The sequence below is a fragment of the Pipistrellus hanaki genome, assembly GCF_964339955.1.
Source record: "Pipistrellus hanaki genome assembly, chromosome: 12".
NCBI lineage: Eukaryota > Metazoa > Chordata > Mammalia > Chiroptera > Vespertilionidae > Pipistrellus > Pipistrellus hanaki.
In genome coordinates, this window is record NC_140514.1 from 51,884,519 (window position 1) to 51,904,866 (window position 20,348).

Consider the following 20,348-nt stretch of genomic DNA (forward strand, 5'->3'; position numbering starts at 1 on the left):
TGTGGGGCGGCTTCCTGGCACTCAGTGAGCATGGGGCCTTGGATGACAAGGACAGAGCCAGTATCTAGTAAGAATTAACGCTGTGAATCTGGAGAGAAGAAACAGGACCCACCAGGTGATCAGGCTGCCTGAGATGGGGACTCTGCTGTGGAAAGTGAGGAGACCGTGGCCTTGGCCTTAGGGGTGCCCCTTTGAAAACATTCAGCATCTAAATGAACCCCACCAAATACAACACAGAACTGTCTGACAGGTTACCAGCTCCTCTTAGGAGATGTCCCTCCCTGTGGCCCCTCCCTTACCCCCTTTGTCTGCCTCCCGCCACCCCAGGTCACAGTGGCCCTCCCAGGGCAAACCCCAAAGTCACCAAGGGAGGGCACACTACGGGCACGGAACGTACCGTTTAACACGATCAGCACTTTCTTCCACTGTGTGTTGCCCACTTTGGGAGTCTGGCAGAAGAGGATCTTGTGCTTGTCACAGACGAATATTCGGTCCAGGACAAACTTGGACACCGCCGTGTGTGAGAGGTTCTTCAGCGCCTCGTCCCTGCAGACGTTTCGGATGAGCTCCAGGCGCTCCATATAGACCAAGGGCTGAACAAGCTGGCCGTCTGAGAGCACCTTCCCGGTTGGCTGCAGGGACAGGGAGGCAAAAGGGCATGAGAGCCTCCTTAGCAGAAGAGGCTGCTGCTGGGGAGCCCTGCGCTCTGGCCTCCAGCTGGGCAGGCAGAGAAGCTGCATCGACATAAGCAGGGCCCTGTGGACTGGATTCACCTCCAGAGGCCTGGGACTCAAGTCCATGTTCAAAGAAAAGCGAGCCCTCTTGTTCCTCATCCTCCGCTTGGACAAAATGAGGGGTGGGGTGTCTGCTAGTCACTTTGCTGATGAAATTATGAGCCATAATTTTCTGAAACTGTAGGACACTTTTCATTCAGGGCTTCAGAAAATGCCAGTTCCCTATTCCCCTCACCCCCACCCCCCCATTCTCCATAGAATTTCCCTCCCAGTGATTCTATGTGTGCCTGCATGGCCTGTATTGAAGGACCAGCTGACTACATGGTGACTATTTGGAAGATATTCTGGTTTATTAATTTAAAAAACACCTATGTCATTTAGCATGTTTTGAAAATGCAGCAGCCATGGCTCCATTTCCTCAGTGGTAAGTGTAGCAGGAGAGTTAGAAGCTAGGAAAATCCCGGGGTAAGTGGAATGGGGAAACTGGGACAAAAAAATGAAACAAGGCCAGATAGTTTGGGCAGCTTGCAGCAGCTTGTGAATCGAAAGACCTTATCTTCCCCAACGAAGGACACTTGAGAACAAATGGTTTATACCCTCCTCCCTAACCAGAGAATAGATCTTAAATCACGCTGGCCTGGGAAAACAAAGACCCAATCAATGCCACCTGTGCCAGCTAGACCCAAGGACAGATGAAGGAACAAATAACAAAAACCCCATTAATGCTCAACAGACCTAAGATATAAGACGTAACCAGAGAAGAGGGGACAGAGACCACTCAAGTTGGGCTCACCGCCTGTCTCCAAAACCCCTAATTCTCTGACTTCCCTGTGAGCTCAAGCAGCCCGCCCAGGCTCACCTCTGTCCTTGAACATTTGTAAAGAGCCAAAGCAGAGCCCTGCCTAGGCTTCCCCCATTGTTTCTTTACCCGATTCCTTCCTTCGTTTCACTGTCCCCAGCTTTAATAAACAAACATTCAAACCCATTTGGACTCATGTTGCAAAATCTTCCCTACACAAAGTCAAGAACCCACACCTAGAGGCCGGCCTGAGGCAGACCTGCTAGAGGCAGCCCCTGTCCAGCAGCAATAAGCACACAGCGGTGTTTCCTGAGATGCAGGTTAGGGAGGGAGGCATTGAGCCACTGTGAGCACATGCGGGAGGGAGCACGCCAGCACTTGCCTATTCTCTAAGGAGTTATCAACCAGATGAGAAAATCCAGGACTGTGAAATGAAGGCTTTGATGCCAGAAGCCTATGCCCAGCAGGAAAGTGGGCCCGAGACCACGCAGAGGCGGGCGTGCTGACAGACCCCATGAGCCCGAGGCAGCAGGAGCACAGCCTCCTGTTGGGTTTCTGAGCTTGGGGTCCAGCCACACTGGGGAAGGGCTACAATTCTTTTCTCTGTGATGTCACCTTTTGAGTGTTGGTTCTGACCATTTCTGTTATCTGGAATAGGTCTTCAATAGCTTTTCCCCTCAAAAACATAGTACATAGGAGATATAGTTTCTAGCCCGTGTGTACCTGAGACAGGCTCTCTGCTGCCTCCACACGGAGCACAGCCTAAATGAAAACAGGGTCACAGCTCTAGCTGTTCTGGCTCGGTGGACAGAGTGTCAGCCTGCGAATGAAGGGTCCCGGGTTCAATTCCAGTCAGGGGCACATGCCTGGGTTTTGGGCTTGATCCCCATTATGGAGCGTACAGGAGGTAGCCGATCAATGAATCAATGATTCACTCTCATCACTGATGTTTCTATCTATCTCTCCCTCTCTGAAATCAATTAAAACACACACACACACACACACACACACACACACACACACACACAAAAAAGGAGTCATGGCTCTGCCACCCAATTCCAGAGCTGAGGCTTCACTGCACCCCAACCCCACCTGACTGTCATTTCTTTGTATGCACCCCATTTTAAAAAATCTTTTATTATTATTGATTTTTTGAGAGAGAGAGAGAGAGAAAGAAACATTGATTTGTTGTTCCACTTATTTATGCAATCATTGGTTGCTTCTTGTATGTGCCCTGATGGGAGATTGAACCCACAATCTTGGCATATCAAGACAACTGGGCTACCAGGGAAGAAATCAATCTTCCTTTTCTTTTCTTTTCTTTTCTTTTCTTTTCTTTCTCTTTCTTTTTTTCTTTCTCCTTTTCTTCCTTCTTTCCTTTTTTCCTTCCTTCCTTCCTTGTTGAATCCTCACCTGAGGATATGTTTCTATTTATTTTGAGAGAGAGAGAGACGACGATTGTTGCCTCCCATACAAGCTCCAACCAGGGATGGAACCCACAACCTAGGTACATGCCCTTGGCCTGAAATCAAATCCACAACCTTTTGGTACCCAGGGGATGCTCTAACCACTGATCCACCTGGCCATGGGTAACCACCCATTTTAATACCTAGGTGGCTTATAGCATTTTCTCCTCTTATGATTCTAACACCTTCAACACTTTGCCAGGAATTGTCAGAGCGAGTCTCTTCACTGATTTGCCCAGAATACAGTGAGCCTTTCTGCCTGTATCTTCAGCTCAGGAATCTGAGACAGGAAAAGTTAGGAGGTGCTCCAGCATTCACCCACAGCGGCTAAACTTCCAAACCCTGCCCTTCTCCTCAATCCACGTTACACAGACCGAGACACCACAGGGAAGAATGGGAAGAGGCGGCCCTGCTCCTCTGCTGACCAGGCCGGAAGGGACAAAGCCCTCTACCTGGCTGTGCCTACCTTCAGTTCCTCAGGAAACTGCTGCTCTCCCTGTAACTTCCCAGAATCCGGCATGGCTGTCAGGAACAGGAACTCCTGTTTGGCGCTGTAAGCTAAGAGACAGAGAGGTGAGAACTCTTCTCATGGAGGAGCAGAAAAGAGACCTAGAATGGACCTACATGGGCACACCCAACCAGTATTTGACAGGTGCAAAAGCAATTCAGTAGAGGGGGCAGTCTTTTCAATAAGTGGTACTTGAGCAATTGGACATCTGTCTATATGTATAAAAGCCTAAGCGACCATTCAACCATCCAACCAGTAGCTATGACGTGCACTACCACCAGGAGACAGACGCTCAATATAAAGGCATGGAAACATGGAACAGACTGATGAATCTCAGAGGGAAGGGGGGAGGGCAGGAAGAGATTAACCAAATATCTTATATGCATACTAGAGGCCCACTGCATGGATTAGTTTACTGGTGGGCCCCTCAGCCTGGCCTGTGGAGATTGGACCAAAACTGGCTCTGACATTCCCCGAGGGATCCCAGATTTTAAGAGGGCACAGGCCAGGCCTAGGGATCCCACCGATGCACAAATCAATGCACCGGGCCTGTAGTAGACACATACAACCTTAAAAATAAAAAACATAGTAGAAATTTTTTGGAAAATTTGATAAAGTAAACCTCCTCAAAATAAATACTCGGCTCTGCACAGATCACAGGAAGGCAAACTACAGCCTAGGAGAAGAAATTTACAAAGGAGTTATACCTAGAATACATGAGAACTCTCAAAATTCAACAGTAAAAAAAAAATAATCCAATTAAAAAGTGGGTAAGACATGAACAGATGTTTCACCAAAGTGGATAAACAGGTAGCAGATAAACACATGAAAGGATGTTCAACATCATGAGCCATCAGGTAAATGCAAATTAAAACCACAGTGAATTGTTACAGGGTGGGGAAAAAGTAGGTTTACAGATTTTGGCATGAAAAACAATACAATAATTAATAAACAATAATATAAGAATAAATTGTGTTTCATGTACTCACAACTATAAATCTACTTTTGTTCCACCCTGTAGTTAGAGAACAGTCACAAGGATGTAAAGTACAATATAGGGAATTTGGTGTCAGAGGGCTAATAGATTTATCTGGGTGATCAATTTGTAAGTTATATAAACGTTTAATCATGGGGTTGTACACCTGAAACTAATATACTATTGTATGTCAATTTTAATTTTTTTAAAGGAACAACTCAAATCAACATACAGTGAGATACCACTACACACCTAGCAAAATAACTAAAATACAAAATAGTGAAAATACAAAATGCTAGTGAGGATGCAGAGAAACTGAATCATTTATATATTGCTGGTAGGAATGTAAAATTGCATAACATTGGAAAACAACTTGGTCATTTCTTTAAAAGCTAAACTGCAGCTACCATGCAACCCAGCAATTGTTCCCAGGCATCTATCCCAGAGAAATGAGAACTATGTTCATGTAAAACCCTGCACGCAAATGTTTGGAGCCGCTCCATTTGTAATAGCCCCTAAAATGGCCACAATCCAGACATACTCCAACAGGTTCAACAACGGGGACATCCACCTTGGAATATAGCAATAAAAAGCAACAAATTACTGATACATACAAATTGGATGAATCCCCGGGGATTTTTTTATACTAAGAAATAAAAGGCAATCCCAAAAGGTCACATACTGGATATAATATTCTTTTTTTCCCACTTAATTTTTAAAAAGTGAAAATAATTTTCAATTACAGTTGACACTCAATATTAGTTTTAGGTGTGTAGCATACTGTTTACACATTTAAATACCTTATGTAGGGATCCCACCTGGCAGCATACATCACCTGGCACCATACGCAGTAATTACAATACTGACTGTAGTCTCTATTTACATTCCCATGGCTAATTTGTAACTGCCAATTTGTACTTCTTAATCCCTTCAGTTATTTTACCTTGCCCCTAAACCCCTCCCATTATAATATTCCTGAAATGACAAAATGATGGAGAAGAAATTAGTGATAAGCGGGGGCGGAGAGGAGGAGGTGAGTATAGCTATAAAAGGGCAACAGAAGGGATTTCCTGATTGTATTAACATCAGCACCCTGCTCATGATTCTGCTCATGTATTAACATCAGCATAGCTCTGCAAGATGTTACCACTTGGGGAAACTGAGTCAAGGGACATAGAATTCAATCTGTTATTTGTTGCAACTGCATGTGACTCTATAATGATTCCCCAAATAAGAAATTTAATTTTTTTAAAAGCCAGACTAGAAGTCAAGTTAGTGCTTACACATTAATTTAAAAATTCATGGGAACTGCCCTGGCCGGTTTGGTTCTGTGGATACAGCATTGGCCTGGGGACTGAAAAGTCCTGGGTTTGATTCTGGTAAGTGCACATGTTGGGGTTGCAGGCTCGATCCCCAGTACGGGGCGTGCCAGAGGCAGCCAATCAGTAATTCTCTCTCATCATTGATGTTTCTATCTCTACTTCTCCCTTCCTCTCTGAAATCAATAAAAATATATTTTTAAAAAACCTCATGGGAACTGAGATGAGGCTAGAGAAATCTTACAAAATGCTAGTCCAAAATAATAATTTATAGCCAACTGATTTTTAGAAGACTTTTGGAACAAAATTTGAATATAACTTTCAGACCTTTATAATCAAACATTTATTTCCAAAACTTTGCAAACACTAATACATAGCTAGAAAAAATAGAGCAAATAAAATTATAAAAATCAGCAAAACGAAGCATGGACAAAGGCACAGTTCACTTTTTTAAAAAATCAAAACCTCTCCCCTTAGGTCATTAATACCAACACTGCACACTCTCCTGCAGCCCCACCTGCCCAGTCCTCGCGTCCCCCTCCCCGTCCAGCACTGCCAGGAGAGAGCACAGGAAGAACTCCTTACCAACCCCTGACAACAGTAGCCCCATCTCCCACAGCTTCCTTTTCGGACTCCAATAGAAATCTCTCTGCCGTGCACCTTTATGAATCCCACTAAAGTACTTTTCCCCCATTTTCTAGGTTTGGGTTAAAAGGCAACCTAACCAAAGCTGTGCACAGCAGCTGTTCTGGACCGGCAACAGGGACAAGAGTGTTGTTTATGGTACAAAACTAGACAAAGGCGTCAGTGCCATCAGCCCAAAGCCGCCGGATACCCTCCGGCTCTGAGACCAACGTCTGTCTATCCTCCTCCTGGGCAATCTTACCACCTTTGGAGCACTAAGGTGCTGATAAAAAGGTCACATTCCCTCCTGTCCTGTTCCCGCAGCATCGTCTATTAGCACTACAATGCTTAGCTAGTTCAACACTTGGTTCAACAGGTTTTTGCAGAAATCTAAGCTTCTTAATAACATTTAAATAGGACAATGTATTGTGAATTTTAAAAAATTGACCTATCAGTCAGTTTTTGAAGAGCAGCCCATTTCATGTACTCAGAAGCAAAATAAATGGGCTTTGTCAGCTGTGGGACATCTCACATACTGGCCAGTCATCTGCCAATTTTTAACATTTTTATGATTTTAAACTTCCTGGTGTTTTCTCCCCACCTCCCCTTGAGCCTGCTTCGAAGAGACAGAAATAAACTGACAATATAATTTATGTTTGGTTTGGCTTTTCCATTGCTTTGTCGATGGCCATTTATTTTCAGCAGATACCATTATGCCCACTATGATCAAACCGTGGTTCCCTTCCCCACTCCGGCCCTCAGGAACAAGACCAAGGATTCTGATCCTCCAGTTATGGCCAGGTGCCTTCGTAACGTATCAGCTCACTTTTGTTATAGGCCTCATTCTATTCACTATGCATTTAAATTTACCAAGCGATGCACTGCTTTGTTTTTCTAGAAGGGATCATATCCACTCATCTTCCTGACCACGCTGTATCCAGTCAACCATCTCTCCCCCTTCACACGACAGGCAGGAGGCAGGTAAAGACTCTGAATCATTGGCTCTGCCCTTAGCAGCTTACAACCAAGCTGAGGGACTAAGTGAAGCAAAAGTTTGGGAGAGGAAATCAAACAGAAGTGAGCCTAAAACCAGAGTCTACACTTATGCACCAGATGCACAATTCTCAACATCCCTGTCATGAAATTCCCATTGCTGGACTGGATCTATTTTCCTATAATAAAGCTAGTCACAACACCCGATCCTAGTTCAACATGACACTGGAATTTGTCAACCAAAGATAAATCATTGCCACAAATATCACTGTAGCTTCATTGCTGAGCTGAAAAGAGACCACAACACTATTAAAAAAACAACAACAAATAAAACAAAACAAGGTAAGCATTGCTGTAAACAGCAGCTCAGGACATATCTGCTCTTCCTATCAGCTTAAGTAGTAAGGGAATCACTAGGAACAGGCAGGTAAGAAGAAAGCACACACATCCACTGAGGGAGTCTAGAATAGAGCCTTCCCACAGACTCTGAGTTACAACCAGCCCTTCGGTGCTAGGACTAAGGATTCGCTACCTACGTTTTAGGAAATGAACCTTCATCACGCATGATCCTGCTGTGTTGCCAGTTATTTCCTTGTGATAAATATTCCTTGTGATAAAAACAAAGATTTTGGTTCAAAGGTGAAAATACTGTGAACACCAGTGAAACAAAGCCTAACACATGAGAAAAGTCTTTGCAGACACAGGTTTACAAAACTCTTTGTTTCCTGTTCAGCTCTAAGATCCCCTCTGAGACAGAGGGGAACCCTAAGGCTAAGTGACAATTCCCACTAAAAGGATAGGAGATGCCTGAACCACCCACCCACTGTCTTCTCTGATGGCCTTCAGGGGACTGTTTAACTTCAAGGAGCTCAATCATCTACACTGGTAGACCCAGTGTGCGCTGGCACCAAAGTTCCCACCTGCAGTGGTTCACTGGCCACAGCATCACATGGCCACACGGAATCGAAGGGCACAAGGAATCACCACCCACCTTAAAGGGCTGGAGATACTTGGTGAGCTTTTCTCAGGTCTTAAATCCCAGAACATCCAATAGATTCAATAACAAATTTCTAAAATAATAAAATTCTAAAGCTTTCCATCCTTCTCTGTAGGTTTTTTCTTCTTTCCCTGTAATTTTTTACTCCCCTTTACAAAACCTCCAAGTTTTAACACTTTTGTGAAAACATTCAGCATAAAATCTGCCATGTCAAAGCAGAATGACACCTCGTTTATCAGCTACCACTGAGGAATAAGGTGTTCTATAGAGGAGCCAGAGAATAATATAACTCAAAACATACATCTAATTTAATTATTTTTTATGTAAGTCTCATAAATACATTACCGATTCTACTTTTTTAAACAAAATAAACCATAAACACTTTAACCTCATGACCTGCCCTGTAGGTGCCTTCTTTACCAGGAGGAGACTTTCAAAGAACTCACAAGTAAAATGTGTGGTTTCATAGTATCAGCAGCTCTAATTATCATTCAGCTTCCCAGCTCTGTTCACACTTGAGGTTCTCCCCTGGGGCCTCACTCCTACGTAGATTCAAGATAACTTAGTCTCTGGTTGGCCTCAAGCAGCAAAGGTTTTCAAAGCCCCCCAGTGATTCTGAAACTCCAGCGGGAGGAGAACCACTGCTCTACCTCTCAGCAAGGGGCCTCCATTCTTGGTAACCACGCTGGAGCCATGTCCAAACTGCCAAGCTGAGCATACCGCCTCAAAGTCCAACAAGACTGAGCCCGGGTGTCTGACAGAGGCCCCAGTGCCCAGGGCGAGCCAGTTACCTGTGTGATCCTGGCCACGTGGGTACCTGCATGGATGACACTACCTTTCCGAGTCTGCGAAGCCTCATCTAGAGGGCCGTGGATGATGAGGGGTGACTTGTGATGACAGCCTGTTGGGGCCTCAAGTACTGAGGGCCCGGTAACTGATAACTGTTGTTAGTGGAAACCCTGGAGCTAAGCACTCCCTCCTTGGTGCTGATCTCAGGTCTATCCTCTTCTGCCTGCAGATCTGCCTTCCAACCCTGTTATTACTGAACAGACAGGGAGACGCAGAGGGACGGGAGCAGGACACGGGGGGGGGGGGGGGGGGGGGGGGGGGGCGCGCGCGCACAAGGCAGCCCTCAGTGCTGCAGGGACACACCCAGGAGCTCCAGGCATAGCAGGGCCTGCAGGAGAAAACCGGGAAAGTGCTCACGTGATATTTTTCTAAACTCTTTTGCTAAGGGCCACCATCTGCAGGATGTACAAAGAGTCGTGCAAAATAAGGATGATGATCACACCCTCGGCCACAAACATCTCCCGTTAGGCAGACCTCATCAGGCCAACCTAAAACCGCTCCTAAGCCTCTGACATCTCCCCTGTGTTTTGCTCACTCTGCCTCTGAAAGGAGTCACTTTGGGGTTTAAGATGACCATCACTGCACCTCCTTTGCATGCCCAGCACTTCACCGGTCACTCAGAGAGCCTCGCCGCACTCAGGTGAGTCTTAGAGGCTAAGACCCAGGTAAGCAAAGGACAAGAGCAAGACCTAGAAGCAGCTCTGCTGAAGCTGGGCTTGGTGCTCTCTGTGTCCTCCTCTGACCGTCCACATCATGTCAAGGGAGTGGAAAACCCTCAAGCACAACCTGACATGCACATATTTAAATCACCTTCTTTCTGATGCACTGAGGTGACCTTCAAGCATGTGGCCACAGTGCACAGCACCACCTGGCACTCAGGCATGCTGATCAACCACAGTCTTGTCTCACGATGATGCCAAGCAGAACACATTCCCAGATTCTGAGCCTGTGGGATGCCATGGAGGAGGCGCCGAGGAGCCCACCAAAAAAGCATGTTCTGTCCACCCAAAAGGCGGAGCTGGTGAGAACATCCCCTGCCTTTTCACCCTGCACCTCTATATGGTTAAGGATGTGGATGCCATAACCTCCCCGGTATCTTCTAGAACTAAAGTCCTTAGATTCTGTGACAGAGGTCATTTGTGCATGTCCTCAGAAAAACTATCACAGCAATGTCTGGATTAGCCAAAATTCACTCCACAAGGCAGCATACCTACCGTCCGGGTCTCTAAAGGTCAAGGTGATGAATTTGCTGGCCACCATGAACATGAAAATCACCCAGAAGCATGCAGCCAACAGAAGCCACTGGTGGTGCATGTTGTCAAACGTCAGCCATTCAGTGATTCTTCCTGGAAAACAAGCGGAGTGCTCCTGCTGCTTACAAATACATCAACTAAGCAAGTGATCAGAAAAACAATAGGGGATTCTAGTTAATAGCATCAGTACAAATAGTTTTTAAAAACCTTTTATTGATACTATGGGCATTTTGACTTAGCTTTAACTTAACATTTTATTTTTAATTAATAACTTTCAATTTGATAATTAAGTCAAAGGTAACACATCTGGGGGAAAGGAGCCACTTCTCTCTGCTTTGGAACTTGTGGTAAAATTTTACTTTTGCCTCTTGATTGCTTTCTGGATCAGACTAACATCAACATGTTTCTAATTTCCTTTGCTGAGGATCGCCATCTGTAGGAGGCTGTGCGTACTGTCGTGCAGAATAAGGATGCTGAGCACACCCAAGGTCACAATCATCTTCTGTGAGGCAGACCTCCTCAGGCCAACCTAAAACTGTCTCACTCTGCCTCTGAAGAGTCGATCTGGGGTTCAAGATGACCACCACTGCATCTCTTTGCAGGTACCTAGCACTTCATGCATCAAAATGTTTCTCTTACCCAGAGTCCACCAGGGCCTGGAAGCAGGCGGGCAAGAGGAGTCCTGCCAAGGGCTAGACCTCTGAAGAGGGCAGAAGCCATACTGGGCAATCCCAAGCAAGCTGCTTAGAACCCTGACTTGCTGACGAGAGGTAGCCACACCTAGAGAATCTGTACACAGAATCTGTAACCAGGAGAAATGAACATCAAAACTTCTCTATCTCCATTCACTTGCCTGTAAGGGCCAGTGCAGAAACTGGGGGGTGGGTGTTTTTCATGCTTTTGTTGCTCAGGAGGGATGCAGGTCACACAAGTCCCACTCTGCTGCAGGAGACAGATAAAGAACCAGGAAGTCAAGTCAGTTCTCAGCAAGAGAGACAAAAATGCATGTTTCATTTCACCTTCAACAAAGCGCTTCTTCAGGCCAAACCAGATCCTTTAAAGGGGCCAGGCTGGCTGGGCTGGTTTCTGCCAAAAGGCTGAGGTCATCCACCACTTGCCAGTGGGGAGACCTGGTCCTCTCAGCATGTGTTGATGGCAAACAGCATCAGAGAGCTTCTAAACACTAGATGGGACAGAGCTTGGGGTGGAGCCAGAGGATCAACTCTCCTCTTGTCTCAAAAATGTTTATGTCATAGACTCTCACTGGGACCAGGTATCTGAAACCCAAATGTCCCCCACCAGGTGGTTACCCAGCCTACACCTGAACACGCCCTGCAGCGGGGAATTCACCACCTAATGTGCAGCCTTTCTCAGGTGGCTTGTGCATCACCTTCTGTCATCCTCAGCTGCCCATACAGTAGGCCCAGTGTGCTTCCTGAGGTCCCAAGCAGCGGACCAAATTAAACAGATTAAGCAAAACACAAGACACCCAGTTAAGTCTGAATTTCAGAGGAACAACTATCAATGTGTCTCAAATAGTGCATGGGATATACCAAAATAAGCTATTTGCCATCTCTCTGAATTTCAAATTTAACCAGGTGTCCTGTATTTTATTGGGCAACACTACCCAACAAAGGGAATGCCACTCCCTCTCCACCTGCTTAAAGTCAGCTGGCCTTTCCAAGCCGAGTCCCCTTTCTCCTCTGTCGTCATCTTTTGAGACAGTACTGCACAAGCCAGAGGGACCTGGCTGGGATTTATTCTGGGGATGAAAGATTGGTACAATATCTACAAATCAATAAATAAGACATATCATATAAACAAAAGAAAGGTAAAAATCACATGATCATATCAACAGACGCAGGAAAACACTGGATAGAATCCAGCATCCACTTATGATCAAAACTCTCAGGAGAATGGGAATAGAGGAAACATGCCTCAAAGTAATAAAGGCCATATATGACAAACCCACAGCAACATCATACTCAATGGGCAAAAACTAAGTGGTTTCCTTAGGATCTAGAAAAAGACAGGGATATTGGCTTCTATCACTCTTATTCAACATAGTACTGGAAGTCCCAGCACCAGAGCAATCAAATAAAAAATAAAAGGCATTCAAATTGGAAAGGAAAAAGTAAAACTGTTATTATTTGCTGATAACATGATACTGTATGTAGAGAACCCTAAAGATTCAACCAAAAATCTACTAGAACTGACATATGAATTCAGTAAAGTAGCAGGATACAAAAAAAAAATACCCAGAAATCAGTTGCATTTGTACACGTCAATAATGAACTATCAGAAATGGAAACTAAGAAAATAAACCCATTTGCAACTGCCTAAAAAAAAAAATACCTAGGAATACATTTAACCAATTTAAAAAACTTGTTCTCAGAACATTATAAGACACTGAAGAAAAAACTGAAGAAGATACAAATAAGTAGAAGCATATACCATCTTCATGAATAGGAAGAATTGACACCATTAAAATGTCCACACTACCCAAAGTAGTCTATAGATTCAATGCAATTATTATCAACATACCAATAACATATTTCACAGAACTAGAACAAATACTCCAAAATTTTATATGAACCACAAATGACCCTGAATAGCCACAGCAATCTTGAGAAAGAAGAACAAAGTTGGAGGAATCACACTATCTGATATCAAACTATAGTATAAGGCCTTAGTAATCAAAACAGAATAGTATTGGCATAAAAACAGACATATAAATCTAGAACAAAATAGAGAGCCCAGAAATAAACTAACACCTTTATAGTAAATATTTACAAAGGAGGCAAAAACATACAATGGGATAGACTATTCAATAAAGTGTTGGAAAAATTGGACAGATATTTGCAAAAGAGAAGAAAAAAAAACCAGACCACCTCCTTTCACATACACAAGAATAAACTCAAAATGGATTAGAGATTAAAATGTTGGACCCAAAACTATGATAATCCTAGAAGAAAACATAAGCAGTAAAATCTTGGACATTTCTCATAGCAATATTTTTCTGATATATTGCCTCAGGCAAAGGAAACAAAAGAAAAAATAAACAAATGGGACTATTATCAAACTAAAACATTTTTACACAGCAAAGGAAACCATCAACAAAATGAAAAGACAACCCAAAGAATGGGAGGACACAGACATAATTATATATTAATAAGGGTTTGATATCCAAAATTTATAAGGAAGTTATAAAATTCAACATCAAAATAAATAATTCAATTAAGAAATGAACAAAGAAATTTCTGAATAGAAATTTCTCCAAAGACGACACACAATGGCCAATACACATGAAAGGATGCTTAAAGTCACGAATCATTAAAGAAATGCAAATTAAAACCACAATGAGATATCACTTTACACCTGTCAGAATGGCTATCATCAATGAATCAACAAAGTATTGGCGAGGATGTGGGAAAAAGGGAACTCTAATGCACTGTTGGTAGGAATGCAGATTTGGTGCAACCACTGAGTTATATCAAAAAAATTAAAAATAGAACTATCTAATGACCCCAGAATTCCTCTACTGAGAATATATACAAAGAAACCCAAAACACTAATTCGAAAGAATAGATGCACCCATATGTTTATTGCAGCATTATTTACAACTAGTGGCCACTGGGGGGGATAGGACCAGGAGGGGTCCTTCAGCAGGCCGGGACCCCTCTCTCCTTACTGCCCACCTGCTTGCTGCTCCTTAGCGCTGCTGTGGGGGTGGGAGAGGCTCCTGCCACTGCAGCTACACTTGCCAGCCATGAGCCTGGCTTCTGGCTGAGCATGCTCCCGCTGTGGGAGTGCACTGACTACCAGTGGGCAGCTCCTGCGTTGGGCTTTTCTCCCCTGGTGGTCAGTGAGCATCATAGTGACCAGTCATTCTGATCGTTCTGCCATAATGGTTGCTTAGGCTTTTATTACATAGATAGCCAAGATTTGGAAGCAGCCCAAGTGCCCATCAGTAGATGAGTAGATTGAAAAGCTGAAGTACATTTACACAACTGAATACTATTCAGCCATTAAAATCTTATCTCTTGCAACAGCATGGATGGTCCTGTATATTATTATGCTAAGTGAAATAAGCCAGTCAGAGAAAGACAAGTACCATATGATTTCATTGCTATGTGAAATCTTAAGAACAAAATAAACTAACAAGCAAAGGGGAGAGAGACTCATAGATATAGAGAACAGACTGACAGCTGTTAGAGAGAATGGAAGGTGAGGGAGGGAGGGAGAGGGGATGGCCTGGGATTAAGCAAAAAAAAAAAAAAAAAAAGTGAAGGATAAGCAAAGCAAACAAACAAACAAAAACCCTCATAGCCTCAGAATGAAAGGAGGAGGCGGGGGAGTAGAAGAGGGCAAAGTTGGGATAAATGGTGCTGGAAGGAGACTTGACTTGGAGTGGCCCACACAGAGTACAATATACAGATGAGGTAATGTAGAATCGTATGTCTGAAAGCTACATGATTTTATTAACCAATGTCACCCAATAAATTCAATTTAAAAAGACAGTAAAACATTTTTGGGAAAAAATGAGAGCCATAAGGAAAACTTAGGAGAGTTGAAAGACACTTTAGCAGACACTTTGCTCAACTTTCTACCTAAGATTTTCCAAACTAAAGTATTTTAATATGACGCTCCCTTTCAACTTCAAAATATTTCTTCAGTCTCCACATGAGAACAGTTATATATCTAATATCTATTAACTGAAACTAGAAAACAAGCTACTAGAGCTTCAGTATTACTCGAAAATAAAATTATATTTTTAAGTCATAGAACTTACATGCACTTTAATAGACATGGAACTTAGAACATGCAGAATGGAAAATTAATAAATCCTGCAGAAGTCTAAAAAATGTTTTTGAACTATAAATAAAACTCAATGCCAAAAGGTGTGCCAATGTCAGGCCCAAAGTGTCAAGATACATCAGTAAAAAAAAGTTGCAGAACTGAATACATGATCCTATTTGCTAAAAAACTGTATATGTGTGAATGTGATTATATGCACATGCAAATACACACATACTGCATCTATAATGCACAGAATAAATTATTGAGGGTGAGTGGAATCATTTTTTTCTTTGTTCTATTTTGTATTTTAAAAACATTTTTGCAATAAGCACATATCCATTTTATAATAAAAACCAATAAAATATAGAAAATGCCAATTATATACATGGACCCTGTTGTCTTTATTTTTGTCTTTAATTTTTTTGTCTCATTTCTAGCAAATGCAGTTTACCTACCACTTTGTAAGGTGTGGGAAAGAATGGGAAAAACTCATATGAAGTGACAAAGTCAGTATGTATCTGAATATTTAATAAATACATCTCTGTTATCATTGTTTTTTAGTTTTTAAAATATGCAATACTTAAAACATAAAGTACAAAGGATAACATAACAAATACCTGTTTATAGACAATCAGCTCTAAAAGTTTTGTTGTACTTATTTGAGTTTTTTAAGAGGAAATCAAGTATACAAATAAGGTTGGCACCTCTCCATGGTCCTGCCTGGTCCTGATCCCTTCTCTCTCCAGAGCCACCCCGCAATCTAGGTGATTATACTTTTACATCAGAAATTGCTCCTTTGATAGACACAGCAGCAAGGGCCTAGATGGTGGTCTTTCCTGTCCAGATAAAGGAGGGCAGACTGGGGAAGGTGGGAAGGTGGGAAGGTGGGTTTACGTGGGACCTGCAGGGAGATACTGCTCTACATAAGGATGCTTTCACTGTGTATGAGGACAAGCCAGAGAAAAAGCCTGGCATGGGGAGAAGCACAATTATCAAGCACTTACTTTTTTATCTTTCTCATGGTATTGCAAGAAAATTTACAAATTGTACACAGACTCAAGTGAAAAAGCTGTCAAGGTAAACTGGTTAAAAATTTAGATAAACTGAGTTTTGTTTGAGAGAGGGAGTAATACATGAGAAGAAGGAGGGTAGTGTTGTGATATGCCTTAAATTTTGAAACCTTTTCTCTGGCAGCACAAAGATGTAAAGTGCAACTGTCCACTTGGCCTCCCTCCAGTCTCAAGGCATTTCCAACAATGGAGCAGGAACATTCTACCAGGCACACGCAAGCCCAGCTAAGTGTTCCATATCTCATGTCATCCTCTAGATCACATGTGTCAAACACAAGGCCCGTGGGCCAAATCCAGCCCGCCAGGCCTTGCAATGTGGCCCGCACCGCGCTGTCATCACTGCACTCCGCTGTCAGTTTATGACATTGTCAGTTTATGACTGTTCAGTAAACCATTCGGCCCGCGATTTAGGCTGGATTTTAGATTTTGGCCCCTTCTCTGATTGAGTTCGACACCCCTACTCTAGATGCCTAAAACCAGAGAATGAACCAGTAAGACCCACGATATACAACAGGTTAGGTCTTTATAACTTCTAAAGAATGGTATGTCCAACTAGCCACGACATGATTTTGCATTGTAACTGCATGCATTCTGAATCTAGATAGCTACCTAATAGTGTCTGACTTTGCATTTAGGGCAGTGGTTCCCAGCCCTGGCTGTATATTAGAATCACCTGGGCTTTAAAAATATATAGCCATGGAGAGAAACCAAGATAGTGGCATAGATTAAACATCTATACTGCTGCCTCACACAACAATTTCAAAACTGCAACAGGAAAACAGAGCAAACATTGTCCAGAACCACCAGAAAGCTGGTGGAGTGGAAATTCTACAACTAGAAGGAAAGAGAAAAGGATACTGAGACTCGGAGGAGCTGTGGAGAACAGAGGTGCGAAAAGGGCAGGTGGTTGAATATACAGCTGGCTTACTCACGGCACACAGAGAGGGAGGGCAGCAGGTGCGCAGCTAGCTTTCTCGTTCGGGAGGAAAACAAAACCTCCCAACTGCACTGAACTCCAGTTCCAGGTGAGACTTCGGGTACCCAGACTCATTCAGGGAGAAACTGGACTCTCTGGCAGCAAGTGAAACAGGGCAGCCTTTTCTCAGAAGTGCATACAGCCATTGTCACAGGACACTGAAACATAGAGGCCTGTTAGGGTGGGGCTGATAGGACACCAAGGCTGTCTGCTCCACCCTGAGACTCCGCCCCATTCAAGCTGAGCACAGAAGCTCTCCCAGCAGAGACACAATTGATCCTCACAGCCAACTGGCCTGAAGGTCAACTCACCCCAGTTATACTAACAACAATCTAGGCTTAACCACACAAGACTGCACACACAGCCCACAAAGGGGTGCACCAAGAGTGTCCACCTCAGATAACTGGGGAAGCTGAGCCACTGGGCCCTGCTAGAACACCTAGCACACAAAGCCACTCCATCAACTCAGGGAAGCAGCTAAAATGTGGAGACAAAGAGGCAGATCACAAATGAAGGAAATGGAGGAAAGCAAATGATTGGATATAAAGTTCAAAACCACTGTTATAAGGTTTTTCAAGAATTTCCTAGAAAAGGCTGATAAATTTAACAAGACCCTCGAGAATATGAAAAAGGATCAACTAGAAATTAAACATACACTGACTGAAATAAAAAATATTATACAGAGACCTAAAATCAGACTAAAGGATTGAAAGGATCAAGTCAAGATTTGGAATACAAAGAAGCAAAAAACACTCAACCAGGAAAGCAAAAAGAAAAAATAATCCAAAAATATGAAGATAGTGTAAGGAGCCTCTGGAACAACTTCAAGCATACCAACATCTGAATTATCGGGGTCCCAGAAGAAGAGAGAGTGCAAGATACTGAAAACCTATTTGAAGAAATAGTGACCAAAAACTTCCCCCACCTGGTGAAAGAAATAGACTTACAAGTCCAGGAAGCACACAGAACCCCAAACAAAAGGAATCCAAAGAGAACCACACTAAGACACATCATAATTAAAATGTCTAGAGCAAAAGACAAAGAGAGAATATTAAAAGCAGCAAGAGAAAAGCAGTTAGTTACCTATAAGGGAGCACCCAAACGATTGTCAGCTGATTTCTCAACAGAAACTATGCAGGCCAGAAGAAAGTGGCAAGAAATATTCAAAGTAATGAATAGCAAGAAACTCCAACCAAGATTGCTGTATCCAGCAAAGTTATCATTCAGAATTGAAGGTTAAATAAAGAGCTTAGATAAGAAAAAGCTAAAGGAGTTCATCACCACCAAACCAAAATTATATGAAATACTGAAAGGTATTCTTTAAGAAGAGAAAGAAGAAGAAAAAGAAAAAGATAAATATAAAAGTTATGAACAACAAATATGTATCTATCAACAAGTGAATCTAAAAACCAAGGGAATAAAAAAATCTGATAAACAGTATTAACTGGTAAATATTATAGAATCAGGGGCACAGAAAGGGAGTGGACTGACAATTCTCAGGGGGAAAAGGGAGTGGGGGGTGTGGGAAAAGACTGGATAAAAAATGTACACCTATGGATAAAGACGGGGGTGGGGGGAGGGAAAGGGCAGAGGTGGGGGTAGGAACCAGGTGGAGGGGAGCTATAGGAGAAAAAAAGAGGAACAATTGTAATAATCTGTACAATAAAGATTTATTCAATATAAATAAATAAATAAATAAGTAAGTAAGTAAGTAGCAATGCCCTTGGGCCCCAAGATCACCTGAGCCAGGACAAGACAAATCTCTGGAGATAGATCCTGGGCAGGTTTTTAAAGTTCTGCCCAGGATTCCAATGAGCAGCCAGGACTGAGACATGCTGGTCCAAGCCCTCAGCCCCTCTCAACTTTTGATGACCAAAGGAATCCACTGGGGAATCTTGTTAACCTGCAGATTCTAGGCATTCTAACATAACAGATATTTTCCTAACACCTCTTTCCATTATAAGGAAAACTGGTAGCAAAATAGTATCTGCCAACTAGAATCTACTGATGATCTGAATCATGTCAGAGCTCTGTAAAAACAGCTTAAAATTAATTAGAATTAAAGACCTCCACCACTGTTTTTCAGCCCTCCCATCTATAGATAACGGACTGTGTAGAATTAGGGTTTGGTCTGACCTGGGAACAATCATAATTTGACCCAACTACTTAGACAAAAAAGAAAGGCATTCCAAATTCCCTTCACGCAGCTCCTCTAAACCTATGCCAGAGTCTGCGTTGTTTCCGTGAATACACGTTCTCCATGGAGTTTACCTCCTGTCCAGAGTGACACCCACAAGGCTCACTATTTCTGTCTGCACAGACTGGGCCTGACGTAAGCAGTCCTTCTCATGGCTCTGCCAAGGGCCGCGGCTCTCTATGCAGCCGGTGACAAATGGCCTTTAAAAATCTTCAGATTTTCTGTAATTAACTCTCCTTTGTTCAAGGAGACAAGACAACTCTGCGAGTGCCTCTTGCAGCTAACAGTGCAAACCTAAGTCTGCCAAGGTCCCCTCTGGTCATGGTGTGCTGCTCTGAACAGAGCCCTGCAGACCCTGAGGACTTCAGAGCTTTCCTATTTCCAGTCATTAAAGGAGATTTTCACGTGACAAGGTGGCAGGGTCTAAAACCAAGTCACAGAGCTGGGCTCTTTAAAACCCATAAGGAGGAACCTAAGACCTTACTGGGAAAGCAGGGGCAGGAAACAAAGAATATGACTGAACATACAAGAAATCCTATTCTGCGTGTGTGTGTGTGTGTGTGTGTGTGTGTGTGTGTCTAAACTAATAGAAAGCACACAATTTACATGTTGGTAATTACTAACAATGGGCTTGGTACTAGTACAGATATTGTGGGTTCAGTTCCAGACGACCTCAATAAAGTGAGTACTGCAATAAAGCAAGTCATAATCTCTTTGTTGGTGGAGGGTCTTGCCTTCAAATTATAAAAAACACAACATCTGTGAAGTGCAAAAAGCAAAGCACAAT

The 20,348-nt window shown here is 43.1% G+C and overlaps 1 protein-coding gene across 9 annotated transcripts in view; it reads right to left on the minus strand.

The window, feature by feature from the left end:
• The window catches only part of CHST10 (carbohydrate sulfotransferase 10), a 29,559-nt gene that overhangs the window by 5,496 nt on the left and 3,715 nt on the right, over positions 1-20,348 (minus strand). For 4 of the 9 annotated variants that reach the window (XM_084900851.1, XM_084900852.1, XM_084900855.1 and 1 more), the window contains exons 3-6: positions 11,368-11,460; positions 10,480-10,607; positions 3,466-3,557; positions 398-632 (exon numbers count right to left, since the gene is read on the minus strand). In XM_084900851.1, the coding sequence (XP_084756977.1) occupies positions 398-632; positions 3,466-3,557; positions 10,480-10,607; positions 11,368-11,414 (502 nt within the window). In that variant the 5' untranslated portion in view covers positions 11,415-11,460. Of the gene's footprint in view, positions 1-397; positions 633-3,465; positions 3,558-10,475; positions 10,612-11,367; positions 11,461-20,348 lie in introns of those variants that run through there. The other 5 variants (XM_084900853.1, XM_084900854.1, XM_084900857.1 and 2 more) reach the window with 3 other exon arrangements.